Source organism: Ambystoma mexicanum, chromosome 1q (genome assembly GCF_040938575.1).
Source record: "Ambystoma mexicanum isolate Mex_15411 chromosome 1q, UKY_AmexF1_1, whole genome shotgun sequence".
NCBI classification, from domain to species: domain Eukaryota; kingdom Metazoa; phylum Chordata; class Amphibia; order Caudata; family Ambystomatidae; genus Ambystoma; species Ambystoma mexicanum.
The window spans coordinates 125,673,610-125,691,727 of NC_090922.1; the positions used below are offsets into that span (position 1 = coordinate 125,673,610).

Here is an 18,118-nt window from a genome sequence, read left to right on the forward strand (position 1 = left end):
GCTACCCCTTTAGGGGCTAATACCGGTCTTCAATTGAAGGTTCTTTAGCACCTTTTACAGTGTCGATCTTAGGTGATGATTTAGGATCTTCCCAAGAGCTCGTGGGAATCCTTTATGGCAGTAGGCAAAGCACCAACCCAAAGCTCTTCTCATGCTAGAATAGCACCACAGACTAACTTGCAAAAATGGATGCTCATGCTAAATCTCTTCAGCCAGCTCTGTCCATCATTTTTGGCCCTTCCAAAGCTAACAGTCACGCAAGGATGCAACTTGACCAGGACCAGTGTCTTTGGTGTGAACATCTCAGATATGATTTGATTTTAATAGGTTATTTATAACGTACTTAATACCCAGAGGCTTCTGAGTGTGGACCCGGGAATCGAACCTGTGGTGCTCTCTGTCGTCTTGCTACCAAGGCGAGCACATTGCCCCTAATCTATCCTCCAGAGATTCCCAAGATAGATATGGGGAACTCTGGTCTGTTGCTCATTGAGATTGTGGGAGGAACACCCAATTTCACTGAGTCGGTTTGTTTTCCTTGTCCTCAGAGAATCCCTGGGAGAGCCATTCTCTACTTGAGTCGGGTAGCTTCATCAATGAGGGTAATGATGCACATTCCAACTGCCTCTCATTGCCAATACGTTGATGCATGGTCTTCTGCTAAACATAAGTGAGTCCTATATTCACCAAATTGACATAGCATTGATGTCGGTATGTATCATCAAGTTTGATAAGTGCTTTTCAGTCTTTTCAATCCCATCCCACCAAACACAAGCACATTCTTGTTATTTGAGTTGGTTTGTAGGCTTCCTGGATATGGGAAACCATCAACAGAACAGATCACCCAGCATACGCCATTGCAAACAGCAACACACCACTCCAAAGGACTACTTTCATCACCCTTCAACATCAGAACCCAAACTAAGGCAATGACTTGGCCATCCTGGCCCACTCCTCACCAGTGGGAGGCCAATCCAGGATCATCTGGCGGCATGGACATTCATCCCAAAAACATCATTTGGTCGTGTGGTAGGGAACCCTTCCCACCTTCATCTTCTAAGTTTCCCCTCTTTACATCACCCTCTTTTTCAGCTTGGGTCTACAGATCTGAGCTTCTGAGGATGTTCCAAGATCCAAAAGGGGAACAGGCATCTTCTCAATGTGTTTTCATAGGGCGGAATAACAACAAAGTCGATCTGCTAACTATTTAGGTCCTCTTTCTTCAGCCTTCATTTTACCCAGGCAATATTCCAGACATTAAAGCCAGCACATATCTGCTCACCCCATAGACGGGGGACTGGATTTGCAAAGTGGCTCTGAAGGATGTTTACCTTCATGTCCCAATATGGCCCATCATCGTCTGTTTCGTGATGGGTGGTTTCCATACAGGGTTCTCCCCTGTGGCCGCAGAACAGCCCTATGTTGACTATGAATCTCATGCCAATATTAGATTTCCACCTGTCACCTTTGGCCGCTGCCCTTTTTAGAACTCATCATTTTCCTACGGTTCTCAGTCAATCAGAAGAAATCATCACACAGCAACTTATGTTCATATACTATATCTGGCACTGCAGGGCAGCTTGTGTCTTCCCTACGCCAGAGATGATGCAGGATATGCATCTGCAGGAGACATTAACGCATTTTTTTGTTCACTACAATACATCAGCCTGGTGGTTTCAACAACTGCTAGGTTTGATGACTTAGAATTAGGACGTTTTGCTCCATTGGCAGGAATTCTGATACCTTAGTGTGGTTTCCTCTTGTGGAGAAATTCCCTCTTTGGAACCGGCCACATATTCCTCCCTTTTCAAGTGGGGTTATCTCTGGTGTGCTCTGGATCAGTAGCTTCCTCCCACTTGAAACCACATTTCTGGTCCCCATAGTTTCCCTATGATGATCCTTATGGACAGCCTCACCACCACGTTTCAAAGGGACTGAAAGGATAAGTCGGAGGGAGGGAACCAGCCTGGGACCACTTAATTGTGGTGGCTTTTAAAAGATTATAAGGGTTACTGCTGTGAAAAGGCTCCCATCCAGGGGTTTGGACCTTCCCATTGATGGCCATTTTCGAGAAGGGGGCAGCAAAGAAATTCTTTACTACGAGTACAGTAGGTAACTTTCAGACTAGATATGTTTGCAGAGTTAAAATCAGTTGGTAATTAAAACATTGGACTGTCAAGAAGTAAAACATGTGATTCTCAATGCAATAAATATTTCAAAATGTAAATTTAAAAAGAAAAGGAGGATTGTGTAGTATCCCTTGCACATACAAAGTGATGTCATATATAAGCATATAATGCTGTAATGATTATGTTACATGGGTTTCTATGTAAATTGTCTGGTAGAGCCCTCTGCTACCTTGCTGCAAGATTATCACCAGGAGCTGTTTGCATTAACTTGACCTTTTAATAACATTGTTTAATGCATTTGGCTAGCAGAGAATATTTTTGAGACACTCTGGGTCAAGGAATGATACCGGCTCATCGATGTAGGGTCTGGATTTAGTGTAAAAGTAATCTCTGTGAATCTCGCTCCCTTGCCAGCCTACTTACCACAATCACTATAGAATCCCTGGAGAAGGTGTCCCAAACAAAAGATAAGGTACCATAGCAGTGGTTCACAGACAGCAGACCAAAAAGAAGTCATTATGAGGGAGAATCACTAGAGCTTTTAGCCCACAAGAGAAATTGTGGACCTACTTGCATGCTCGTCAGTATTAAAAGTCCAGCGAGAGGGTCACAAATGGGACGTATAAGTGAGGAGTTGCTCGGGTACCATTACTGGGTCAGGTGCCAGCAACCTATTTTAAGATTTCACTCTGCAGTGGTGCAGGACTGTGTGTGAATAGGATTGAATGAGAGGTAGTATACAAGATACACATTGGGCTCTAACAACCTTTAGACATGATACTTGAGAAGGATATGCCAGTAGCCAGAATCAGCCAGTCACAAACATGAAATTGGCAAACACTGAGCATCCAGACCAAGAGCTTTTAACGTGTCTTGAACTGCCTTATAAAAAGTGCCAGAGCCAAGCAGGACAAGAAGGACAGAAAGTTAGAGAAGACAAGAGAAAGTTTGACAAAGGAGGAAAGTTTAATCAAGAGGAGGTTGGTGTGGGAAACCAAGAGGAAGTAAAACATGAGGAGAGCAAGGAACCAGTTGGAGGTGGAGAAGGGAAAGAAGGAGAAAGTACCAGTGCGTGATTTGGTTAAGAGAGTAGATGGCAGGAGAGGGAGGAAGCAGAACACACTGAATGGTATAGATCAGTCTTGGGTCCTGCAATCCTAGGGCCTGGCCCACAATATTTTGAGAGCTATAGCCCAAATCCAGATCATAGCCAGAGTCAAGTTGAAGGCAAGCTTACTGGGGGCCACAATTCCAGACATTGGTGAGGTGAACCCTGGAGATTGTGAGCTTGTGGCAGGCTTTTGTGATACCATGTCACCCTTGGCTCAGAGTGTAGAAGAATGATTGCAGCCTGAAAATCATCCAAGAACTAGGGCAAAGCCTGTGAACATACTCGAGCAGAGCCACTTGTAGACTGCGCATCAGGACAGGAGGGCCATAAAGCACAAGGAGTCTTCACACGTGTGCTGGAGCACTTACAAAAACACCTGTGTGAGTGAATGTGTTTATAATCCTTCATCGTGATATGGACACACATTTTCAGATTAGGAAACCTGGATTCAGGACAGTAGACCCTATGTAGATGAGGATGCATTAATACATTGCACTGTAACACGTACCCTGGCACTGTTGTTGTTGGTATATCCCTGTTATATTCTAGTTTCCTCTCCCTAGTTCCCATATTCCTTTTTCCAAACCCTGTGGTTCAGGAAAATAAAAATAAAACTACAGACATACCTTCTGTGACTAGTAATCCAGATCCACAGATACCTGCCATATTGACGTACCCCAACCAGTCTTATACTTAAATACATCATTCCAGGTTAGTCTCCTATTCTGCAATGACAATACCTCAAATGTCTACATCTTCTGGTGCAGTGCACCACAAACTACTCTTGTGAAGCCATTGTTATTTAACTGCTATATTGGGAAACACTGTTTTCTTTCTAGGTGTAAACCATTAATAAACTGAATGTAGTCAATCCTATCTCTTTTCATTTTAATGGGTCATTTGTTTTCCACAGTGTGCAATGACTCTCCTCTACGCCTTCTCCAATGACATATTCTCTGTAATCAACTTCTTCAGTTTTTTCAACTGGCTCTGTGTCGCACTGGCAATAATTGGTATGATGTGGCTTCGGTACAAGAAACCGGAACTTAACCGACCCATCAAGGTGAGTGAGAAATGTGGTATATAAATGCATCAAAATAAATCATCTCCATGTCCTTACACATTTCATAGGAATCTGGGTAAAGCAGTAGGATATTGGGTGAAGTATAAAGAAGTGACGCACTGGCAAAAGTTGTGAAACAGTTTTATGATTTTAACATTGGGGCAAGAATCCATAGTGCATGTCTTTAAATGGAAAATTCTAGACCAATTGGGGTGCAAATTGACCATACACAATGATTCCCAAAGGTGTAGTAGATTTCTCTAAAGTAAAATGGATCTGGGAGAATTTAGGCAGATTTTTAGCATTAGATTGCGCATGATACTGTCAACTTGAAGGACATTCACTTGATGTATTAATGATTTGACAGCCAATATTACAGTGTCAGGCAACACTTGTTTTAGTAGATATTGCAGCTTTCCTTGAACAACATTGCTTCTGAAGGTTTCGGCAATACTATGTTAATATAACTCAACTGGCTGAACAGGGTCTGGCACTGAGACCTTCACTTTTTATCCACCCTGTCCTTCCAGTCTCTGTAATGACCATACTTGATGTCTTAACAGCAGGACCATGATCTGAACCCTGCCCTTAATCACTGCGCATGGTAGCCTGGAGAATTAAGTCTATTGGCACTTGGGGTTGGAAAGTGATCTCAAAATTAAACATTTGACAGTCTCTTTGCAAGTTTTCAGAACAAAACCATTGTCTTAGATCATTCCAATGTTCTTTCGAGAGAGGCAGTGCAGTTCTTTCCTGATCCTTTTCTCAGTCGCAGTCCTTTACATCCAGCCTTGATTCGTGTGGTATACCCTCAGAGTATATGGACATTTATTCAGAACATAGAAATGTGTTTTGTTATTGTATGAGAGCACAAGTCAATACCCAGCTACAGCTGAGTAACTTTGCTGAAAATGTTGGCGGATGAGGACATGACATCTGAAGGAAAGGGGCGAGGAGGAGGAAGGGCAATGCATAGGAAGGGGTGAGACGAAAGAGCAGACTTTCCCTGCAACACATTTTGAAATAAAGTGCGTAAAGCAGTGCATTTTTGAGTAAATGTTTAGGGAGGCACTTTAAGACCGACATACACCAAGTTAAAACATGTTGGAGAAAGTTGTCAGCAAGATAGCTCAGCAAAGTAACCCTTTATCCACAATATTGTGTTCAGCTAATAGGACACAGATCCCAATTCCGACAAGGCAGACTCAGCCCTTCATCATTCGTAAGTTGATAAACTGGGTACGATTTAAGTGGGTAATAGTAATAATTATTTTTACTATGTTTAGAAGCAGAAAGAATCGGGCATTAAGCACTATGTAGAAATGGTCGGTTATAAACCTGGCAATGCAGTCACTGCCATTTGGTTAAAAATTAAGCCATGTTTAGCCAGAAACATCTTGTCCTCACATGTTGTCTCCAGATTAAATATACTGTTGTTAAAAATATTTGTTATACATTTATTATGTACTGAAATAAAATAAATTATATCATGTACAAAGAAGATGCTTCCCTGTTAACTTGTTCAGTAGTCAACCGAGCAAAAAGGCTGTTATTTATGATAGGAACTCATTTTGTTCCGGAATAATGACTTGGATTGTAGAGTAAGGCTACTGCTGTATTTATGGGGACTTCCAAAAAACAATCACAATATCTCTCAGGGGGTTTTCTTAAAGGAGGGCTGTGCTCTATATTTTGATAAGTCTAAACTGTGCCTAGACCTAAAAATCATGTTACAAGTAATTTAGAAATGTAGATTGAGCACTTAATGTGCTCCAAGGTCCTGTTTTAAAAGGAATATTGCATCCATTTAGTAATATGTCTGTGTTTGTTTGACTCAAAGGCCTGGCAGCAATAATGAAACACCACCCCCTCCAGCATGCACATTGTTCATAATCCTCACCACGGCTGTGGGACCCCCTTGCACCCTTAAAGAAATGCACCCCTAATCCCTCCTCTCCTACCAATACCTGGGACACCCCTGAGCTCCATACCCTCTGCTCCTAAAGTGGGCAGCAAGCGTGCCTGGCTCACATGCCCCTCCATTGAGAACAAGACCAGATTTGCATCCATGCCAAAGCCTATAAGAATGCCATCCACCTTGCTAAAGCATCCGCCTACTCCTCTAGAATTTCTAACGCTAAATCACACTCTTGTGAACTCTTCCCGAATCCTCCGACAGCTGGAGACGCCCCCCTCCGCCTCTGTCCCTCCCCCCTCTGTCTCCAAAGATGACGCCTGGTGCAATAGCGTGGAGCAAACCCTCTCGGACAAAACCTCCCTCCTTCAAACCAAAATCCAGCACAAAAGCGCCGCCCTCCACGCCTCAGCTTCATCTCCCCCTCCCACATATACACCTGCACAGCACCCCCTCTTCAAATTCAGCCATTCCACCACCCAAGAGGTTGCATCGCTCCTCAACAGCCTCAAGCCCTCCATATGCAAAGCAGACATCTGCTCAGCTCCCCTCATCAAAGAATGCTCCGAGCCCCTGGTCCCTCTCATCACTGCCATTATCAATGCATCGTTCGACTCTTGCTCCATTCCATCCTCCATCAAAGAAGCCTGGATCACCTCCCTCCTGACAAAACCCTCCCTGGACCCTGCCATCCCCGCTAACTACAGGTCTATCACTTCCCTCCCATTCCTCTTGAAAATAATAGACTGCGCCTCGACCAAGTTTGCCGGTCCGGAAATAAGGGTGACGGTAAGCTCACTGGCATGCTTGTTTCCGGACATGCCGGGCACAGAAGTCACGGTAGGCAAAGCCATCACGGAAGCACCGGCACCGTTAAGAACGGTGCCGGTGCTTCCGTGTCACCACTCCCATAGAGTCCTATGCGACTCTATGGGAATGGGGATTGACAGAATTACTGGCGCCTGACTTCCCAGCCGCCAGACCTGTAATAGCCCGGTGGAACCGGGAAGTCAGGCGCTGGTAGTTTTTTATGGGTCCGGGGCAACCCGCCGGTAGCACCGGCAGGGTTACTGCCGGGCCTGTAATGAGGCCCATGGTCTGTTATGGTCAGGAAGACTCCATGGGACACAACAACAGCTATATGGACCCCTTATTTGGCCATCTCCCACTGCCAGTACAGATGGCTTTGGCCATATGCAACATACAGTTATTTGACCATTTCATGGGGATGGTGAAGTCCCCTGAGATGTCCAACATCCTGAAGGGCCTCATAAGGTAGTTTATGTCTCAACTGTCACACCCTCCAGCTTCAACACCCTCTAGTCCCTTGGCCCAGAAGTCTCTCATGCTAGTGCCCCCTCCACCACCTCTGCAGGCTCCACTACAGTCACTTCCTCCACTGCCTCACAGTCTTTCAGTAGATTCCTCTGAGATCATCGCATTGCATCAGGGCACCAAACCCCCAACAACTGCCGCCCCAGGGAATCCTTAGATTATTAACAAGCCCCAGGACATTCAGTGATGTCAGACGAGGAAGAGGGGGCTTTCTGTCTTCTGCTAAAGCTTCTTCATGGTAGGCCAACAGTTTGTAGGCACTGCACCCCCCGGGCAGGACCAACCTGAGGGTGGTTTGCAGGTGGTAATCCAGGCCCTTCAATTGGTGGAGTGCTCAGGTATTCCCCTATAGATGGATGTTCTCTCAGTGGCAACAAAGATATGATATGGCAGAAGCTTCACTGTGGCCAGTCAACTATCAAGAAGATTAAATCCAGGTACTGGCACTGAAGGCCCTTGTCTTTTATCCTATCAACAAACAGTCTCCAGTGGTGGCAGCGGCCTCGCTCTATGCCAAGCCCTCTTCATTGTCTTCAACCTCATTGATGAGCAAGGAGGAAACTCTTAGAAGCTTTTAGAAACAAAGCTATTCAAATGCACCATTGAACCAGAGTCAAGTAAATGCTGACACTATTCTTGCAGCAGCCAACCAACATTTGGATGAGTAGACCGGCAAGCAACAATTAAAGCCAGGTTATGCGAGGGTAAGCTGGTGGCACAGGACATGTCAGAGTCCTCACTCCACTATATCAACCCAGTCCGTTGCAGCATCTGTGTTGGTGTGGACATGAGAAGAACATCCTGGGTGCATGTCATCAGATTTGCAAGTACCATGCAAGACCTGATCCTAGATTTACCTTTTGAGGCTTCATATCGCTTTCATTCATTAACAGACGAAGAGCTGAACAAAAAGGTGACAAGCTCATAGAATGCTGAATCTTTGGTAGTACTCGCTGTGAGGGATCAGAAATGTGAGGCGGTTGTATACATGGAGTTGTTTTGTTGGAAAAAATGTTGTGGAGTTGTCAGGGTTTCTAGATTCTGGTCTGAAGTTTGTGACTCTTGTATTCAGATTTCCGGTGGGTATCCCAATTTGGATTTCAAGATGATGATATTAGGTGATGACTCTGAGATTTGTGATCTCAGCTCTTCCCACAAAAAATGTCTTTTTAGGTGAGGCATCGTTGCCAAACGCTTGATACTATGCCCTATAGTGTTCCACATTCACTTGTGCTACTGAATTGTGAAATCTACCGACAACCAAAAGCACCACCACAGCTTCAGTAATTTCTACCTTTGTGACTTTGAAGATTTTTTCAGATATGACAAGTTTCACGTTAGTGCATTTCAACACCTTCAAGTAAGCAAGGCACTCTTCCTTTGAACATTCACTTTCCAGAAGGGAAGCCTCTTTTCCACTCTTGCCTGTCTGCAACAACAACAACCCAAAATTGCCCTTAGGATATACTTCTTTCTCCTATTGGCTTTGGCAATGTAGGTTGTATCAGCTTTTAGAGAACAAACACAAGCAGCCAGCTTCCCTTTCCCCAACCTTGCCTTTGCACCTTTGCATCTTGCCAACTAGAGTAGTTTACTCATAAACCTTGTTGTCAGTCTCTTTCGGCTGTAGGTAATGCTTGCATACTCTTGGCTTGGTCAATGCTGGTAGTCTGTTGGCTTATGGGAATACTTGAACCACACTTTGGCTTTGGGAAAGGCTTGTTTCACTCCTGGCCCAAGTAACACTTGTTTCCCTCTTGGCTTGGACAGTGCTTGCTCTCTATACCTCGTAACGTTAATGTTCAGTCACTTAACTTTAGTGTTCTGATTCAGAGATTACCCTTCATCTCAGAATTGTGTTTAGGGACATGCAACCAATCTCATCTGATTTCAGTGAGTTCATTATTCAATTAAAGAGTTGCACTGCATCTTTCTCTTATGCAAGTGAAATTAATAATGTTTGTTTTACACGCGAGTCCTGCTTTTCAGACTTCCTATTGCCTGTCAATCAATGATAAGTTTCACAGCGCTTTTTCTCATACGTGAGTGATTTTATCTGTATACAGTTTCCTGTCAGTGTTTGCACAAAGAATCTGTCAGGAAACTGAAGTAGTGGGATCCTGCAGGAGTGAAGCTGGCCCACCTAGCCCCCTAAACCTGCCTGCTCAACAATCCTGCTTCTTTAAAACTATTGGCCAGGCAAACCCAAGGGGAAAGGGGAATGAGAAAACAACAGACAAGAACTCCCACTGCAGGTACTTCAGACCGTCTTCTCGGAAAGTTTTGGCTCAGATGGGATGTTCCTAAAAAGGAAATACAACTTTAAATGAATCAGTCTTCTGATCACTACTGACTACTCTCTATATAATATTTTCTCCATTTACATTTACCTGTTGCCTAAGCTTGATTTGCCAATAGGCTGCTTCAGAAAGATGTATGTTGACTGTAGATACTCTTAGTGATATCTCTTCTATTTGTCTTTCTGCTCTCTTGAGCTCTTTAGTATCTGGTAATCTTTTTCTTTTAATAAAATATACCCAAAAATATTGTTGTTCCTATTGTCTATTATACCTATTTGCTGTATGCACTAGGAATCATATACTCTATAAATATGTGTAGGTAATTACCTTTTGTATTCTGAAGAATCTTTGTAAAATATTCAGCTGTTAAATTTTTATACTCCAATTTCACATACGGGGTGCTTTTCCAATAAATATCTCCTGCTAACACATGTATTTCTTCTGAATAAACTCTTAATTTATGAGGAAAACAATTGTCCCACAAAAACGCTGCGTAATCGGGCTTCAAAACGCTGTCTTTAAATCGTTTTCTCTTCCGTTACGAGCAACGTATCAAAAATGATGAAAACAATGAAAATCCAAAATGGTCGCGATGCACGCGCGACGTCGTTAGGTCCTTTCCTCTAAACCACGCTTGCAAATCCACTGAAATACGCGACGCAAGCTCGAAAACAAAACGAACCTGAAGTTAGTTAATATATATTAAGAATTAAGGTTAAATGTTAAAAACATGACGATCCGAGCCGCGCGCCTTATTAGTATTAAAGAAAAGATAAAATGTACACAAAAATGAATTGCTGAACCTTCTTTATATATTATTCATTAAAGATTCCTTGACTATTTCTTCTTAAATAAATAATATAAAGGATTCTATTGTTCAAAAAACAAAATGCTCAATTTCAAGTCTTTAAATAATTAACATTTCAAAATTATTTGAGTCTTCACTTAAAAATTCAAAAGTCCACTTAGCTTATCAATGTTCATGGAACTAGACTCTTCTCTGGCTCAGCAAACAGAATCTCACTGGAATTCTTCTTCTGCAGACTTCTTCTCCTGTTACTTAACTACAATTACTACAATATAATTGGAACTCTCAAAAGGATACTACACTCCTTAAAAATGGAAACTTTAAATGAATTTAACTGGAGCTAACTGATATATGACCTACTCTGATGCATACTTTAATGAAAGGCAGTTGAGAATTGTTATTAACATTCTAATGACATCACAATGCTGCATGCTGTGAACTGAACCAATCACTGTTGTGCAAATGTTCCACCATCTTGGCTTGGGGGCATTTCATCTTTCTATTTGAAAGTTAGTTAAGGGAAATAGAACAAACTAAAAGAAATGCTCTATTCTCAAAACAGAATTTATTTAATATTTTTATTTAATATTTCAACCACCTTCCCTTTCTAACTTTCCTGGAATGGTATTTGACATACCCTATTCTACTAAGAACCTTGTCAAAGTGAGGTACAAAATGTGAGAACCTGACAGTACCCCCGCCCCCTGCAAAGTCCTGTCCCAGGGCCTGGTTTAAAGGGTTGTAAGCGATGAAACTTTTTAGTTAATCTAGAGGCATGAACATCCTCACTTTTAACCCATGACCTCTCTTCTGGACCGTAACCTTTCCAATCCACTAAATATTGCAAATGACCTCGAGCAATTCTAGAATCCAAAATAGCTTGAACTTCATATTCAGAATCATCATCAGAAAATACTGGACCAGGTGCTCCCATTAATCTAGTGTCATTTCCACATGGTTTCAACAATTTAACATGAAATGTAGGGTGTATTTTCATACTAGATGGTAACTTCAACTTCAAAGTAACTGGGGAGAATACTTTTTCAACTTCAAATGGTACAATAAAACAGGGACTAAATTTGTTCTTTACTTTCAAAGCAAAATTTTTAGTGGATAACCATACCTTATCTCCTTCTTGATATTTAGGAGCCTCTCTATGTTTCTTATCAGTAAATTTCTTGTAACCCAATTTGCTTACTTTCAAAGCTCGAATAGCCTTCTCAAAATTTTGCCCCATAGTTCTCAACCTGTTTTCCACATCAGGAACCTCCACCTCTTCTAAAACTACTCCCCTCAGAAAACGTGGATGAAATCCCTGGTTTACAAAAAATGGTGACATAGAAGTAGATTCCTTCACAGTATTGTTATAACAAAATTCCGCCAACCACAACAACTCCACCCAACTGTGATCAGAACCCAAATAACAACGAAGGTATTTTTCTAACTCCTGATTCACCCTTTCTGTTTGGCCATTACCCTCAGGATGATAACTAGTTGTGAGATTAATTTCAATTCCCAATTCTTTACAGAACACCTTCCAAAATTTTGAAACGAACTGTGTGCCTCGATCAGAAATCACTTGACATGGTAAACTGTGAAGTTTCACTACATTCTGCAAAAAGGCTTGTACTAAAGACGTAGCTGTAGCAGCTCCCTTAATGGGAATGAAATGTCCTGCTTTGGAAAAAACATATACTATCACCAAAATTGTAGAACATCCCTTGTCAGATGGTAATTCAACAATGTAATCCATTGATACTGTATGCCATGGATGAGGTGGAATTGGTAGAGGTACTAATATAATAATCCAGCAGCTTTTTGATGGTCGGATTTTGCTCTGATACAAACTTCACATGTTCTAACATAGTTTTCTGTGTCTTCACGCATCTTCTCCCACCAGAACTCTCTTCGAAGAAGTTCCAAAGTTTTCTTAACTCCTGGATGACCAGCCAATGGTAAATCGTGGCAATTCTTCAGCGCCTCTTCCTGTAATTCTTCAGAAGGAAGATACAATTTTGCATCTACATAGGGCAAACCTTCCCTAATACTTCGCACAGGATCTCCGGCCTCCCATTTTTTTTTCAATTCTTCTTTAGATAGTAAATGATGAATTTGTTCTCTAAAATCTATTTCTTTATGCACTTCACCCACCACAAAGTTCTTCTCGGACAAGAGTGACACTGGAACACAATCATCAGCCTTTAAACGTCCTGGAAAACATCTAGATAGTGCATCAGCCTTTCCATTCAAACGTCCAGGCTTAAACGTAATCACAAAATCAAATTCTGCAAAAAACAGTGACCAACGCAGTTGTCTTGGTGTTAAAGTCTTGGCGGAACAAAGAAAAGTCAAATTTCTGTGATCAGTTAAAACTGTAACTCGATGACGTCCACCCAAAAGATAATGCCTCCATTCCTCGAATGCAGACTTGATGGCCAAAAGTTCTCTATCTGTAATTGTATAGTTCTTCTCAGCCGATGAAAACTTTTTTGAAAAGAACGCCACCGGATGAATCTGTCCAGTTCTTGGATGGCGTTGTGATAAAACTGCTCCCATGGCACAGTCAGAAGCATCTGCCTCCACAAAGAAAGGTTGATCCACATCAGGATGTAATAAAATTGGTCCAGAAATACATTTTTCTTTAAGAAATTTAAAAGCGTTTCCAGCCTCCTCACCCCATACAAATTTCACTCCCTTTTTCAACAATTTAGTAATTGGAGAAACCACCTGTGAAAAGTTTTGAATAAATCGACGATAAACATTCGCAAATCCTACAAAACATTGAATATCTTTTACAGAACTTGGTTGTGGCCATTCTTTAACTGCCTTTACTTTACTCCAATCCATCTCAAGACCTTCTGGAGATAATACAAAACCCAAAAATTCCACACAATTAGTGTGGAACTGACTCTTTTCCAGTTTTGCAAATAGGTGATTCTCACGCAATTTCACTAAAACCTTCTTTACGTGTTCCACATGTTGTTCTTCTTCTTTAGAAAAAATCAAAATGTCGTCAATGTACACAACTACAAATACATCTAAATATTCACGAAGGACCTGATTTATAAAAAACTGAAATGCCGCTGGTGCGTTGCACAGACCAAATGCCATCACCTGATACTCAAAAAGTCTGTAACGAGTTCTGAATGCAGTTTTCCACTCGTCTCCTTCACGAACACGAACCAAATGATAGGCTCTTCGTAGATCCAGTTTCGTGAAAATGTTTGCTCCTTGAATTCTATCCAACATTACAGATATTAAAGGTAATGGATAGCGATTTTTGATAGTTATTTTATTCAGGGCTCTGTAGTCAATGCAAGTTCTCAGTGTTTTGTCTTTCTTTGGAACAAAGAACAATGGTGAGGCTGCTGGTGATTGTGATTGTCTAATAAAGCCTTTAGCAAGATTTTCCTTTATATATTCTTTTAAGAACTCATTCTCTTTCTCAGTGAGAGCATAAATTCTTCCACAAGGGATTGGTGCTCTGACCTCAAGATCGATCTTGCAATCAAATTCTCTATGAGGTGGTAATTCATTAGCTTCTTTCTTGTCAAAAACATCCTGAAAATCCTTATAACACTCAGGTAACACTCCAGCTACTGCCCCCACAATATGTTCCTTCACCAACCCTGCTGCTAGTCACACTCCAATAGAATTAGAAATTTCATCCTGACCTTCCTCAGTTAACCTTACCAAACATTGTTCTTTACAAAAACCTGATTTAAACTCTACAGTTCGCTTTCCCCAATCAATCAGTGGATTATGTAAAGAAAGCCAAATGCATGCCTAAAATAATCTGTAACTGTGGTGCGTTAATTGGTTCAAATTCAATTTCCTCATAATGCTCTTCCCCAATTTTCATTTCCAATTTAGTTGTCACTTGAGTTATTAATCCCGAGGTAAGTGGTGATCCATCTACGGCTCATACTTGCTCAGGAATTTCCAATCTACCTGCCAAACTAATATCAAAAAAATGTCCTGTTGCCCCAGAATCAATAACACATGGTCCACCACATCTTGGCTTACCTTCCCATGTAAAAGATATGTTTATCGTGATGTATGGAACTGCTGTTTGAACAGTATTCTCCACCTGTTGACCTTTTCCAGGAAATAGTTGGAATCTCTTTGGGGTACGTGGGCATTTCCCTTCAAAATGGGTACTATCACCACAATATAAACACACATTTTCTTTTCTCCTTCTGTCTTTTTCCTCCTTAGTCAAAGGAGGTCTAACTGAATTTACAGCCTCATTTAGTGAAGAACCCTTAACCTCCCTTAGTGCTTGCTCTGTTCTGGGACGTTCGTTTCGGAACCAAACCTTATTCTCAGAAAAATTCCTTCGCTTTTCCAATCTTCTCTCTCCCAATCTCATATCTAATTGTATAACCAAATTAATCAGATCTTCACTAGAGGTAGGTCTCTCCACAATATTTGCTAACGCATCCTTCAACTCATCTCTTAGACCTCTATAAAAAATGTAAGCCCTTTTTTCCTCTGGCCAACCACTTTCCAACACTAATCCCCTGAACTGTGTGATGTACGAAACCAACTCCCGATTTCCTTGACGTAATTCTAAAAGCTCTCCATCAACACTCTGGGAATGCGTTCTTCTATCAAACATCTTTCCAAAAACCACCTTAAACTCCAACCAATTTTGTAACTCCGCTGCTCTTCTTTCTACCAAAGGAACAGACCAAGCTGCCGCTTCTCCTGTGAGATAAGAAATCAAAAAGGCTACTTTAGAAGTTTCTGTGGGATATGCTTCAGGTCTGCACATATAGTGCAATTCACATTGCATAATAAATGATTTGAATCTTCTGAAATCCCCTCCAAATCGTTCTGGGGGAGCTAATGGTGTAGAAACTATTGTTCCTCCTGAAAAAAAAAATTCCCCACTTCTTTTCTCTTTAGCTACTCTAGATTCTTTGACTTCAATTCCTTCTGGATACAAAGTGGGTGGTTCTCTCTCTATTCCATAACTAAAACCTGAAGCTTCTGCTAAATCCTCCTTTCTCACCTTATGTCAAGCGGGGTCTCCTCCTCCCCAGACTCCTCCTCGCCTGTTTGGTCAGGTTCTTCCTCCACCCTGACTGAGCTTCTCTTCTTGATCTTCTTCTCTGTCTTCTTCTTCTCCTTTTTTTGTCGTAAATAGGGTCGCGCTCCCTCGGCCGCCTCCGTGGTCTGAATGTAATGCAGAACCGGAGGTTACCAGAGGAGCACGCCCTAAACGGGGAAAAAGCCGTATAGGTAAAAAACCCTGATGGAATCAAGACGGTAGTGATGAGAAGATCCGAGGTCTTGCCGAAGACTTGCTGAAGCGGGAACGTTGGTCTGCCAATTCCGGCTATGGAACACTCCGGTATGGAATAAGGAGCAGGTTGCTGGACGCAGCGTGCAGAGATACCGCAGGTCTCTTCGGTTTCACTGGCCTCCGTGAATAAACCGGCATAGAGTGTAACAAGCCGAATTATACGGAGTGGAAAAGGGAAGAAATAGAGGAAACACAGATAGGGAATAGATCAGAAAAGGTACAGAATTACCCCAACCGAGATAGTGGTGGTACACGGCGGGGCAGGACGAAACGCAAAAGTAAACATTGATAAGGAATACGCGTGTAAAGAAGTAAACGCGTAGTGAAAGCTAAAACAGCTTGGATGGATTCCGATCACCTTACCTGAAGACCTGAAAACACCACGAGTGGAAAGGCACAGAAAAAAGGCTAGGAACTAAGCTGAATAGAGAAAGCGAGTCACTGAAAGGGACTGGCAGCGCTGGTAGCAATTCGATACAACGCGCCGAGCGCTAGTCTGATCCGCAGGTTATAGAAGTGGGCGGCCATCTTGGAATAGACTAGACCGTAAGGCTTGCTTCTGGCATCCATGTTAGTAGTACCTCCAGCGATGGACAAGCTTCAAGGGCTGGTGCATGACAGTATGCCCCCTCCTATATTTACTCCCTCCTGGTTTCCCCGGATACAGTCTGTGGAATCGCTGTACCAGTCTGGGGGCATGTACATGCGTTCTTGGCTCCCATGTTCTTTCAGCTGAGGGATAGCCCTTCCAGTGGATCAAATATTGTAAGGTTCCCTTTCTGTAGCGGGAATCCACAATCCTGTCCACCTCATATTCCTCCGGTTCCTCCTGGGGTGTTACCACAGTTCTCCTAGATCTCTTGAATGGATCCTCTTGATATGTCTTGAGTAGAGAGGAGTGAAAAACAGGATGTATTCTCCGCAATGCATGAGGTAGCTGTAGTCGGAAGGCAACCGGATTAATTTGAGATTTAATCCGATAGGGGCCTAAGTATCTGGCAGCAAACTTTCCCCTATGTGTCCACCGGGGAAGATATCTCGTTGACAACCAGGCTAGGTCTCCTGGTTTCCAAAGAGGCACTGCACTGCGTTTGGTATCGGCATAAATCTTGTATGTCTTGCGGCTGTCTTCTAATGTTCGCAGGGCTTCCGTGTGGGTTCTGCGAATATCAGTAAGCATCCTTTCCAAGGCTGGAGTGGTAGTTTGACCCTTGAGAATGGAAATACCTGGTAGATGGTGAGGATGGTACCCATACGTACACTTGAAAGGGCTCATCCGGATTGCTGTGTGATAGGTGTTGTTATAAGCGAATTCCGCCATAGGTAGTAGGACTGCCCAATCATCCTGTTCCTTGTTACAAAAACAGCGAAGATACTGTTCTAGGTTGGCGTTTAACCTCTCTGTTTGGCCGTTCGTTTGCGGGTGAAACCCAGACGATAAGGCCCTTTGGATACCTAGTTGGGTGCACAACGAGTCCCAAAACTTTGAAGTGAATTGCGTTCCCCTGTCGGAGATAATGGAACGAGGTAAACCATGTAATCTAACCACTTCACGAAGAAAAACCGTGGCAATCTCTGATGCTGACGGAATCCCAGAAAGGGATATGAAATGTGCCAACTTGGAGAACGAATCCACTACAACTAAGACTGTGGTCTTCTCTTTAGAGGTAGGAAGTTCTACGATGAAATCCAAAATCCAGTGAGAGGTCTTCCCTGGGACGTGTTGGTGCTTTAGCTTGGTGTAGGAAGAAACAAAGCTGATAGACAGAACCACAATCCCTCGCGTTCCTGCAACTGACAGGAGTCCTTCTCCGCCTGTGTGCTATGAAGTAGTTCCTCTCTAACTTCCTGAAGAAAAAGGTTTGCTATCGTGCGGAAATGGTGTCCTGGTAGAATCTTCTCCATCTTTACCTCAGATAGCTCTTCTAGTAAGTAATATGCCGACCGGGCATGCCTTGAGTTTCTGCACTCCATTTGTTGAAGAACCTTCAAAGAACCTTCAAATTTCGATGGTCCGTGCGGATGATAAATGGGTGTAAGGCTCCCTGCAGAAGATGTCTCCATTCTTGGCATGCACTACGTATAGCCAACATTCTCTCTCAATTACTGAGTAGTTCCTCTCACTTCCTGTCAATGTACGGGAGTA

General features: G+C 42.5%; 1 protein-coding gene across 2 annotated transcripts in view; it reads left to right on the forward strand.

Annotated features, from left to right (window-relative positions):
- SLC7A5 (solute carrier family 7 member 5) overlaps positions 1–18,118 on the forward strand; it is a 657,550-nt gene that overhangs the window by 477,656 nt on the left and 161,776 nt on the right. For both annotated transcript variants that reach the window (XM_069636161.1, XM_069636164.1), the window contains exon 8: positions 4,154–4,303. In XM_069636161.1, coding sequence (XP_069492262.1) covers positions 4,154–4,303 — 150 coding nt within the window. The remainder of the gene's footprint in view (positions 1–4,153; positions 4,304–18,118) is intronic.